This window comes from Charadrius vociferus, unplaced genomic scaffold, assembly GCF_000708025.1.
Source record: "Charadrius vociferus isolate BGI_N301 unplaced genomic scaffold, ASM70802v2 scaffold478, whole genome shotgun sequence".
NCBI classification, from domain to species: domain Eukaryota; kingdom Metazoa; phylum Chordata; class Aves; order Charadriiformes; family Charadriidae; genus Charadrius; species Charadrius vociferus.
In genome coordinates, this window is record NW_009650063.1 from 557,550 (window position 1) to 569,676 (window position 12,127).

Here is a 12,127-nt window from a genome sequence, read left to right on the forward strand (position 1 = left end):
GCCCCCGGCAAGCAGCTCGGGTGGTCGGCTGCGGCCGGCCCCCGCTGCCGGGGCAGCCCCCGGCCCTGCCCGGCCGCTCGGGGCTGCTTCTTAACCTGAGGTGGTTCCACGTTTGGTTGCTGGACCTCGTCTTAGAATAGGTCGTTCTGACGGGCGTGAGTGCAGCATGTACTTGAAGCAGCTTGGGTGGTGTGGTTGGTTTTTTTTTGGTTTGTTTTTCTTTTTAAGCAGTTTGGGAGCGTGTATGGAAATGTAGCGTGAGGCGAGCTGGCCCAAAATGGAAGGTTGAGCGGCTTTGACTTTGCAGGCCTCCTCTCTGCTGTTAGGTAGGACTTGCAGTGCCACAGCGCAGGGATTCAGCCTGGCTGCACGGTGCTTTTGTTCTAGGATGCATACATTTCTCGTTCCTGTGGAACAGGAATGGCAACACTTGAAGCCTTCTGAATTACTAAAGGGCACGTCTGTGAGCCGGCTGGAGTATTTCAGTCACCCTCTTGGGCCGAGTAATCCATCTAAATGTATGCCTTGCTCTGGTTAGAGTCAGAGATGTGGTGGTCAGGTCCTGTGATAGGTAAGAGAGACATCTAAAGAGACTGCTCTTGAAACCCCATTCTACACCTGGGCGACAGAGCTATTCTGTGTGGTGTTAGCAGATTTTTTTAATCCACGTTGCTTTACAGGCAACTGTGCAGTCTCCTCAGCCTGCTCAGGAGTGTTTGTATTCGCCTCTCTGCTTGGAATGCACTCTCAGACTCACAAGCTGAGATTTCTCAGCTCAAGAGATTTGGATCAGATTTCTTGGATCAAGAAATTCTGAGTGTAAGAAGGCATTGAATTTTCTGAAAAATACCTTTCTTTTCCTGTTGCAACAATAGCAGTACTAATGCAAAAACTGGAATACAAAGTTCCTCATGGAATCATACTGTTACTGGCTGATTCTTCAAAGTCCAAGAATACGTAGCTTGCTTGTGTTGGAATATGAAAAAATCTGAGGATGGCTGGTGGGGAAAATCTAAGGCTTGTAATTACAAGTAGCTGTTGTGTGTAGTATATACAATGCAAGGTCTTGAGCAAACAGCCTTAGCCTATTCTGAGGATGGTATGATCATAATGAATTTTAAAGGCAGCTTCTATATTCGGTAGATGCTGTTTTACAACTACAAATCAGCCAACATGAGATTGGAGTTAAGTCTTCAGTTCTTGAGAAGCAAACCCCCAAGTAGCATTTTGCTTCAAGGGCAAGTACAAGGTTGGTGGCGATGGAAAAACAAAACCAGTAATTCAAAATGGAAGGAAAGACAACTTTGAAATAGTTATCTGGGTAAGTGACTCTACTGTTTTGTGAGTAAAGTCCCTGTAGCTGATTCTCCTATCTTATTGCTCCACTAGAAATGAATACTGCATTAGGATTTTTGAGTGAGAGGTGGGTTATACCTTCTCTGACCTGGCTGTGTTGATGTCCAGGAGGGAACAGTAAATAGTTTCTTCTCTTTCCCCTCCAAGAAAACACCACTTTGTCTAATGTGAGCAATAGAAGATATTAGTGGGGTTTTGTGTTTTGTTTTGCTTTATTAAATCTTTAATACAGTTAATTGAAATAAGTAGACTCAAAGGCTAATGGCACACAATTTTTCTAGCGTGCAGCAGAGACAGATTCTGGCCCAAGGGGATACATTGCTTGATAAATTGGGCTTTCTGGTAGTCCGATGAATAGACTGCCAGCCATATCCTACTTCCCTGCTGTGCTAAATTACTAGTTAAATATTTTAGTATGTTAAATATAACTAGTGGTAACTCCCCAGAAATCCTTCACAAATAGGGGAGACAGTTTGTTCATTGGTACATGTTTTCTGCGTGGGAGTTCACAATGCCGTGTGGCTCAAGAAAGCACTGCTGTACGGCACTGACCTTTACAGGCAGTAGGCTGAACCCTGGCTGCAGATGGGGGGCTTGCGTTTCTGCAGATCCCGCCTGACTCCTGAAACAAGGACACTCAATAGCACAAGGCTTCTGCTGTCTCTTGCTGCCTTTCATGTTGGGAGATGTTAATCTACAGAGAGTAAAATATGATCGTAAAATAGTCCTTTTTGGTTGGGATTTAAATCTTAGTCATAGTGGTAGTTTGTCCAAAACTGACTGAAAACAGCTTGCATAGTTTTATAGAGATTTAGAGGAAAACTGTTTTTTGTAGTTGAACAGTTTAAGGCTTATAGCAGAAGTGCATGATGTCCCGTTTGCAGAAAAGGACTTCTGGCTTTTTGTATGAATTAGTGTTCTGAAACACAGCACTCTTAAGCTTTTTAGTTTGATACTGCATGTGCTTTGTTTCCAAAACTTGGCCTTTACAGTTGGGCTGCACTAATAACTTGGTGAGGATGGATTAATTTCCTAGGAAAGCTTGAAGAAAATGCTTACTATTACTGACTCAGAGGAAATACAGGGATACTTTAATACCTGAGGTCAAGAGGTTGCTTGGTTTGTCATACTCTTTCTGTTGATTCTGGTGTTGGGAGGTCACTCGGTGAATCAGTCACTTCTCATAAGTACTTACTGATTTGTCCAGCTTCATAGTATTAAGGGTTAGTTTTTGTTTTTTTGAAAACAGTGCTTACGTTCAGAAGGATATCTAGTGTGATGCAATGTGGTTTAGTGTGCCTGACCCGGGTTGTCTTCTGCTAGACTTCAGGTGACAGAAATATGAGTAAGAAACTCATTCTTGCAGAGTCTCACGTGAGCACTTGAAGCGTGTGTTAACTTGATGTTGATGGGCTTTCTAATTAGTAGTCTTTTCCTGGAAGGAGCGGAAAGAATAAGTTGGTATGATCTGCTCAAGCTGTTAATGCCACAAGAAAGCTGCTGGTTTATAGCAATTTGCTTCTGTAGGGTGATTTTCATCTAAACTGTATTTGGATTGAGGTTAAATTGAGTAGTGCCATGATGTACTTGCAAATTGAAGTTGTAGGGGTACAATTCTAATGGATAGTAATTTAGGCTGCAAAGCAGATATTTGTGAGCATCTTCTGTGGTCTTTGAAGATGAGAAACTGATAAGACTGTTCAGTGACATGTGGTGTGTGTATAGGCATGGATCAAAGGAAACATAAATTGATCACTGTCCCAAAGGATTCAGTGGGAAGTGTTGGTTTTCCTTAATATACAGGGTCGCCGAGTGCTGCTGCAGGACTGTAATTGCACAAAAGGCATTGAGCAGGTTCTTGTCATGTGGTTCAGCTCCTGAACTTGAATGAACTCCAGTGACCTCATTGGTGTGCACTCAGATTACTTGTTGGACATCATTAAGAGGCAAGAATCCAGGTGTTGTTCCATTTGATTGCAGGAGGATTGCAGCCAAACGTCTGAGGACAGGGCTGTGACTTTCCTTGTACATGGGGACAGAGCCCTGACACATCAATATCAAATGTAGTGCTCCTTAAAGGTTGCGAGAGTCAACTTCAGTTGCAGCTTATGAAGTAAATTGCTGTAGGCCAAATGATGGGGCTGAATCCAGCTTACAGGGGGGTTCTGTCTGGTCCTGCTGTGTCCCAAATGCAGGAACAGAAACTGAACCAGCAGAGGCAACCTGAACTGTTGCGTGATGCCCTGTGGTTGCTCAGAGCCAGACTGCAGGGCTGAAGGGGGTGTTGGAGGTGTGCGGGGGAGATATTAAGGACCTGCTGATTCCTGTCTGTACATGGGATGGGTTCCTTACTACCAGCTTTTTAGTTCCTCCCTCTTTACTGTTGCAGGAAAGTGAATCTGTCAGTTACTGATTTAAAAGGAGGGTTTATAGCTCTGAAGCCTGCCTAGGCGATCTAGGTTATTCTGGGTAAGATGAGGTATTTAAGTTTTTTTTTTAATTGGGGGGGCAGAACTGGAGGAGGAGGGGAAGGGCAGAGTAGTGTATTAGACAGTTCAACAGTACTTAGTTTGTTTGGGAAAGCCCTTTGTGGCTAAGGAGAGGCTGTCACGTCATAGGTAACAGGACAGGCTGCACCACAGGAGACATCTTGCTGTTGTATTCAGATTATACAAGGCTTAAACTGAGGATTCTCCTTTATAGGTAGATTTTCATTCTACCTATGCTTCCTTTGCTGTGTCTTAAGGTGGCTGTGTTTTCTTACTTATTACAGTTTGGCTCTCACAGGTGGCAGGCAAACTACTGCCTTGGCTGGAGGAGAAAATCTGGGAGGACTTGCATACAGCGTTTGGAGTTGCATGCTTAAGGTGTAGTATTGCAACAGTCTATCCCTTTCCCCAGCTGTGCTGTCTTATTTCCTTCTGGGAGCTAATGGCTATCTGGTCATCCAGACAAGAGTTGATCTAGCTGAGAACTAGCATCAGAACTAACCCAGGGAAATGGTGTTCGCCAGATCACCTTCCTCATGTGACTGCACAACCAGATGGATTCCTGGCCAGCATGAGGAGGGTTGCAGGAGCGTGTATCTGGGACAGGTTGGACTGACTCAAATTTAAGCTGATTGCAAATGCAGTCTGAGATTAGGATTATGTATTTTATTCAGACAAAAGGATTTATCTTGTTAATAGCCAAAGCTATTTGTTGCACTCTCTTTTTTTTTTTTATACTAAATGAAGGGGTGTGAACGTGATTCCATACTTGCTCTTTCAAGAGATGTGTGGAGAAAGACTTAAATGAAACAGAGATATGTGGGAGCTGTTCAGTGTAACCTGTAACAGTAAGAAAACAACAAAACGCAATGGCAAGTAGCTGGCAGGATAACTCAAAGGTATATGGGTGGCTAATCCCCTGTTCCAGTGTATCATAGTGCCATATTCTTCATAATAAGAGATGGGCAACTTGTCTTATAGCTTTCTCCTGCCTGCAAGAGGCTGTAGAAATAACACAGCCACTTCTTTTACACCATGTAGTGGACCTGCCTTTATGGCAGGCCACTGCAGTGCTAGTGTGCTGTTCATCTAAATATTAGTATAGAGAGGAAGAGAGGCCACTGGTTCTTGGGGTTGTTTTCTTTGCCATACAGAAGCTGACGGCTGCTCTCCTGTTCTCTTCCGTTGCACTCGAACGATGTCTGGCTATGGATAGACAATAGGCAGGCTGCTGCCCGCTGTAAATAGCCCATTGTACGCCGAGAGTAGGAGCAGCAAAGAACGGCGGAGTCCTGCCAACTTGGGTCGTTGCCTTGAGATACTGGCTCTGCTGTAAAGAATGAGTCCTGGGTGCTGTGGGGTGCATGCAAGCAGAGAGAGCTGGCTTTGTCTGAGCCGTACAGAACTCCTTAACTGAATTGATACCATGAGTTCAGAGGGATGCTTTCATGAGCTGGATTTTGGGAATTGCTGTTTCTGTGGAGGTGGCCAGGATAGGTAGTTATCTCTGAAGCTGTTTTGCCATGTCATTAAAATCACTTTCCTGTATCTGTCATTGTTTCCAAACTTGCAAATGAACCAAGGTGTATTGGTTGCATTGAGGAACTGTTGACCTCAAATCCATTCTGCTCTAAGTTGGTTTTTTTTGCTACATGTAGCAACCTGAGTATCACAGACTGGTACTTCTCCTATCCAGGATCTTCCTTTAGGTCTCCAGCTGTGACTTCCAATCATTTGCTACCTCCTGTCTCACACTGGGGCTGAGTTTGAGTCTGTTCCTTGTAGTCCAGACCCTGCCTAGATGAGAAGCAATTGCAGGACCTGAGTTTGTGAGGAGACTATACCTTTTTTTGCTTGTCTTGAGCGAGCAGGCTTAGCTGGGTCCTTCCTTGAAGAAAAGGACTGAAAGCCGCTCAACTGGGAGGATCTTTTGTTTCTCGATCTAAAGACTCTAAACTGCTTTCCTGGGTCACAGTAAAGACCCTGGATGTCTCATATGATTGGAGCATAAGCCAAGTGAATACTGTCATGGATCAAAGAAGGCTGCGAGGCATTGAATCCTGCTTTCTTGATGGCACGTATTTGGATGCACGTGTTAAGAATGTGAATTTATTCTCCCTGTTGCACCTGGCTTTGTCTTAAATACAGAAAACAAGAGTTGATATGACTTAGCGGATAGTGTTAAAGCTAGGAATTGCTTAGTCTTGTGGAAAACTCTGTCCTAGCCTTGTTTTTTGTGCTGATGAGGCAGAAGGGGTAATAAAAAAATGTCATCCCTCAGTATAAACCTAAGCAATAAAATGTATCATTATGTAACTGATAACTTGCAGTAAAACTGTTCCAGAAGGGTTTTAGGGTACAGGCTTCTCTACTACCAACTGGTCAAGGAAATAAAAAGTAGTGGTGTGCATAGCTTTTTTTCCTTTACCTAGGCTGAAATCATAGCAGCTCCTTGACTACAATGGGACTTGTGAATGAAATGATCATGTTTACTTCAGTTCTTGTTAGCTGTAATGGCACCACCGCCTTTTGAAAGAGTAACTCTCTAATTACACTGCATTCCTAAATCATACAGTGTGTGTGCAGGACGCATCATGACTAATGCAGAGAGGAAAGCAAGTATCTGTTGTTTTAAAAGTCAAAGGTGCTTATTGTAGGGCTTGAAGAGGAAAGAACTGAGCTTGCTCTTAGCCCTTGCATACATTATAGCCCCTTCTTTCTAGTTTCATAATGTGGTGTCTGTAATATACCCCAAATTGACTTGTAAGCCAAGATTTCCTTGTTGGAACGACTTTTTATTCTTGCTGTTAATCTGTGTATATTAAAACTTAAGAGGCAATTTTGATGCCTTTAATGCTAATGAGCATTATCTGATGCATAAAAAGCAACAGCATGGTAATCCTAACTATTAAGTCAATAATTGATTTTTTTATTATTTATTTATGCCAAGGGAAGCTGGAGAGATTCCTTGTTAATATGTTCAGTTCTTCTCTTCCTTTCATTACTACAGCTTGATGTGTTGTGGATTTTGAGTATGGTCTGCTGTGTGTCACAGTGTGAATAACCAAAAGACATTTCTGTAGTGGCCTGTGCCCTGTGGCTATGCCACAAGAGCAATAAAAAGGGGGGAAGACAGGCAGTGCCTGCAGGCTCGGGAGCACACCATGGGTCTGGGACCCTTCCAGAGATGGAACTTGATTCCATCCTGATGCTGCCCCCCAGACTGACCTTACTTCAGTCTGTCCTGCTAATGTTGTGAAACCATGGGCCCTTTGAACTATTTTCATGGCTTTTTTTTTTTTTTTTGTTTCTAGCAAATCATTATCCAAATACCAGTTAGACTTTTTGTGAACCAGACAACTCCTCTGGTGCCTGGTTGAATAACTGATTGCAGCAGCAAAGATTCCAAGGGAAGACTGTAAACTAGGGATTTTCCTGTAGAAATATGGACTCTTAGCCCGGTATGGTTGGTTTTAAAACTAATAAGCATATAATTCTGCATGTTTGGATTTCAGCATCTCCTATGCTGCTGTCCTGCAGCAGTGTATTGTTACACAGTACATTCTAGCTATTTAAACACACATTTTGACATTCTCTGGGTTCTTTGTTTTAGTTCTATTGTCCATAGGAAATGGCCGGACCTAAATTATCTGAGTAAATACATCTCGGCTCTTCAAGCGAGCAGGAAAGCGTTGCTTCCCCCCAGCCCAGCCTGACAGTGGCCATTGCCAGCTGTCCCTGGGTGGCAGGAGGCTGAGCGGGTGACAGGCAGCGGTGAGGGCTGCTGCCAGCCGGGCAGGCTGGAGCCCTTCAGCAGGCAGTGGGGTGACTGGGTGTGGGTTGCCATTGGCCTCGGGCAGGCTGGCTGCCTGCTGCTTACCTCTCACCTACTGGGCAGGAGCTGGTGGGTTCGGCATGTGACAAACGTCCCGGGAGACCTTGGCTGTAGAGGAGAGCACCAGCTGAGCTGACTTCAATCCCTTTTTTTCCATGGCTGGTTCTCACTGTGGAATATCCATGTCGGGGAACAGCCTCTCTCGGCTCTTCCTTCTGTGTGAACGTGACAAATCAAATGTGCTTCCTGTACTTGATTGTATTGCTGTGTGCTGCTGCCCTGGGCCTCCTTAGATGCTGCTTTCGTCTGCCTCGTGACCAGACATAAATTGCTGGCATGGTGCTGGGAGAAATAGGAAGCTTGCTAGCATAGAGGAGCTATGGGAGGATATCAGCTGTGAAGGCAGCTTGCTGTAGTGAGCTTTCGGTGTACAATTGAAGGGAGAGTAGGAAAGAGAGTGAGTTTACTTAATGGACTTAAGAGATGTAAAAATCCTGCTCCTGCTATGCTACTATAGTATTAGGATGCTCTCTGTTAGGTTAACGCAGGCAAGTTAACATCTTATACCTCTGCCCTCCCTCTTTCCTTACTTTCCTGTTTGACACTTACTGTTTGGATAGTCTTACAGTACAGCTACTCTACAAGTAAATATTGAGTATTTGGGAAATGCTATCCTTGGGAGGAGGGTGGGGGGAAAAGGCAAAAGACTTGTTAAAATGCATGGTCTGTTGAAAGCAATATTAAGACCTTGCAGAAATTGCCTCCTGTCAGCCCCACCTGTTTTTCTAGAGGATGAACCAGTAATTGCTTGCTTTAGACTTCTGTGCTGCAGTTAAGTATTGCCTGCCTGGTGGTGGATCAAGTTATTTTGATAGTGGGAAGCTAGCAGGGCAAAGCATACATCTCTCTTCTACAACAACAGTGAAACAAAAGGGGATTTCAAATCCTTGTGTGTAACTTTCTTTCATATCAACAGATTCCAGCATTGGGAGAACCGCACTGAACTGAAATGCAAGCACATGAGTTGTTTAGATATCTGCGAATGCCGGAACTTGGGGATGTCAGACAGTATGTGCGCACCCTTCCAACAAATACGCTGATGGGCTTCGGTGCTTTTGCAGCTCTCACAACCTACTGGTATGCAACAAGACCGAAAGCACTAAAACCACCATGTGATTTAGCAATGCAGTCTGTGGAAGTAGAGGTAAGTGTCACTTGATGGATGTTCTCCTTTGAGAGAGACCAAACACTGATTTACATAAGTGTTCCTAAACTTGCAGTGTGTGGGAACACATTTCAGGGCATGTTTGTTTTTCCTGAAATATGGCTTGAACTCCAGTTTTTTAGCTTTTTGAATTTGAAAATGAGTTTGAGGGTTGAGGTCATAGTGGTAGTAACTAGCACGGGAGAAGAAGACTTTGCGCTGAAAAAAAAAGCTTCTAATCTGACTGGTGGGAGGATACTTGTGAATGTTAGAATTGGCACAGTGCAGGTCTCAATTCCTGGCTATGAGTTTAGGTTATGACCTATTAAATTAGGTCATAGGGTCAGAGTATGTAGGCTGGTATATGCTGATTAGACTAATAATTTTCTGTTATAATATTTAATTTATAATAGCTGACAGATGAGACTTCATATTGGGTTACAAGCATGGAGAGGGTACTAACTGTCCTCAAATGATGTGTGGAAAGATACATTAGTCCTGCCAAGAGATCCCAGCCATAGAGTAAGTTGAAATTAAAGCAATCACCTGCTAAACTCTGGATATGCTAGTTTAGCTTTTGTCTTATGCTTTTTAGAGGCAGGCAGAGTTGTTGGCTGTTAGGTGGTGTTTTTTTAATAGTGAAGTCAAATATGGAAAGTCTGACTGGGAGGAACTGTTTCTTAGAAGTGAATATAGACAACTGATTACATGGCTGAGGTTTCCTGAGCAGTGGTCATATCAATTCCCTTAATCACTACAGAGTCAAGATTTTACCACTTATTTCATTCTTCCAAGAGTGCCTGTGTATTTCTTCAGGGTAGACAAGGTGTTTCCTCCTTTTGAAGGAAAGAGACAGCTTTGAAAAGTTGTGATCTTCAAGGGAGATAATTGCAAAATGTAGAACTGAAAGGTTGACGGTTTCTTGCATTACCCTTGATAGCCAGAAACTACCACCATAGATACTTTTTTTTTTAATATATACTTGCAACTGAAGTCTGCCTTTATAGTACATTCTTCTGTGTGGATAGACTACATCTGGTCGATCTGTATCAAATGCAACTAACATGATTTCTTGTGCTTAAGAGTAGATGTGACTACAGACTGATGTAAACAAATGTGGCAGAGTAGCTTGAAATTTACAGTATGTAGACTTTTATGAACTTTAGCAAAGCAAACTCCTGTCATAGCCTCAAATCAGGCATTTTCTTTGAAATGTCATGATACTGAAATTGAAGAATGAAGTATTAGCTGACCCCTCCATTCAAAAAAGTTTTGTTAGTACCATTTGTTTCCTAATCTTCTTCCCAGTATGGTATACAGTAAACTTACTGACACTTGTTACTAAAGCAAGTAATGGTTTGCTATTAGAAGTACACAAAGGGGAAACAAAATATGCTCTGGCAATGTGATAACTGCTAAAAATATCTCTTCATGGAATATGTGTAGAGTAAGGATACAGAGGTTAGATCTTGCCTCTCTTGGTGAGCTTTCCCAATCCTGACAGCAGCTGCTTAGAAGTGGATGGAATAGTCTTGGAGAGGAGCACAGTTTGGTGGCTGGAATAAACTAGCAGTGAAAACTTTCCGGCTGTGGAGGGCTTCACTAGTCGGTATAGACTTCAGCAGGTTTGGGGGGCTTTGCATTGGAAGATGGTACACCAGTGTCTCGACTGGCTATAAATCCAGTGACAAATGCTTATTTACTTGAGACTCTTGACAGCAGTCTTAGTTCACTGCCTTTACCTCTTCATGCGAAACTGCTCATCACTGTTGGATTCTGTGACTGAAATCATTGGTAGTATGGGACTTCACTAAACTGCTTAATGCATCATTGATCCATATTGTACTAACATCAGCTGTCTGATCAGAGCAAGATAGGTGTAACTGCACTACTTTTCATTGTCTCTTCAGAAAATACATTTTAATAGGAAGATTGAACAGTAGTAAAAGTTAAATGAGAAAGCAGCTGAGTGTGTTAGCATGTCTTGGTGATAAGAGCTCAAACTTTGAGACCACATTGAAATGAGTAAGATCTATCCAGTTTTGCTTATTGACAGTTCAGGTGATACAGCCCTTAATGTTGTAAACTGTATCAAAGTGTAATCAAATGAGAATGTTCTGAAGCAGTTTTCAAGTGTCTGTTAGAATTTGTACTCTTATAACAGTAACAAGTGTGTAATACAGTGCTTGGGATTCAGTTTCTCACTACATGTAGAATTTCACTTCACTTACCCGTTCTCTTATGCACGTGTTAAGATGGATTGTCACTTCCACAGAAGAAAGCTATTAAATACCACACTCAAATTATGTCTTAAGATTTTTTTCTGGCTAAGCAATACAATATTAAAAAGTCTAGGGAGTAAGAAATGTGCTCCAAAAAAAGGCATGGCAGAAAGCAATTCCTCTTCTCTCCTGTTTTAATATCTAATCTACCTGTTCATTAACGATAATAATTAACTATAAATAAGTTTCTGCTTAATTCTTACTTGTGACTTATTTCCTTGGCCTCTAACAAAGTTAAATGAAGTCAGTGACTGAAGTAGGGTTTCTACATGTTGTGATAATAAATCTTCATAACTTTATATGGGAGGAGAAAGATCCTATTTACTGCTGTTCCAGGTCACTTCCCATGTCTGGAAAGCTTTGATTTGGTAGGCCAGCACCCAGTGACCCATTTTAACCATCACTGAGTGAGCACAAAGATTGCATGCTTAGTTGAGTATCGGTACAAAGAATTACTTGAAGTATCAGCTCCTAGAGTAGATGCCATAATTCAAAGATGTGGGGTATGATCTTTAAAGTATGCATACTACAGTTACGTTTCACTGGAAGAAAACCCCTTGTCTTCAAAGCTCCCAACCTGGTCTCTCTTTCGCGGAATTTCCTCAGATATAGGTGAAAATCTTTCAGGATCCACTTGAATCCCTTGTCTGTCAGAGGGGAGACAAGGTTAATGAAGAGTAATTCTAAATAAAGTCTGACTAGTGTGAGACTGCATTGCTGAGACTTGTGCTATACTCAACCATGCCCTATATTGTTAAGAACTTCAGTGCTACAGTAATGGTAGAAGTAGGGCATTAGTCCTGTGTTTTGCAGAGCTTGTGGGCCCTTAGTAATGTTTCTAATTGTAGGCACATCTGGATCTCTCTACTTGTAGATTCTTCTTTCTGTTGGTGATTGATAGCTGAACAACTTTGGCTATTGATTTGAGTGCAGGTGTATGGCTGTCAAATTTATTAAATCA

General features: G+C 42.5%; 1 protein-coding gene across 2 annotated transcripts in view; it reads left to right on the plus strand.

The window, feature by feature from the left end:
- The first annotated feature begins 8,689 nt into the window (after positions 1–8,689).
- The window catches only part of ACSL1 (acyl-CoA synthetase long-chain family member 1), a 33,264-nt gene continuing 29,826 nt past the window's right edge, over positions 8,690–12,127 (plus strand). For both annotated transcript variants that reach the window (XM_009891773.1, XM_009891774.1), the window contains exon 1: positions 8,690–8,884. In XM_009891773.1, the coding sequence (XP_009890075.1) occupies positions 8,690–8,884 (195 nt within the window). The remainder of the gene's footprint in view (positions 8,885–12,127) is intronic.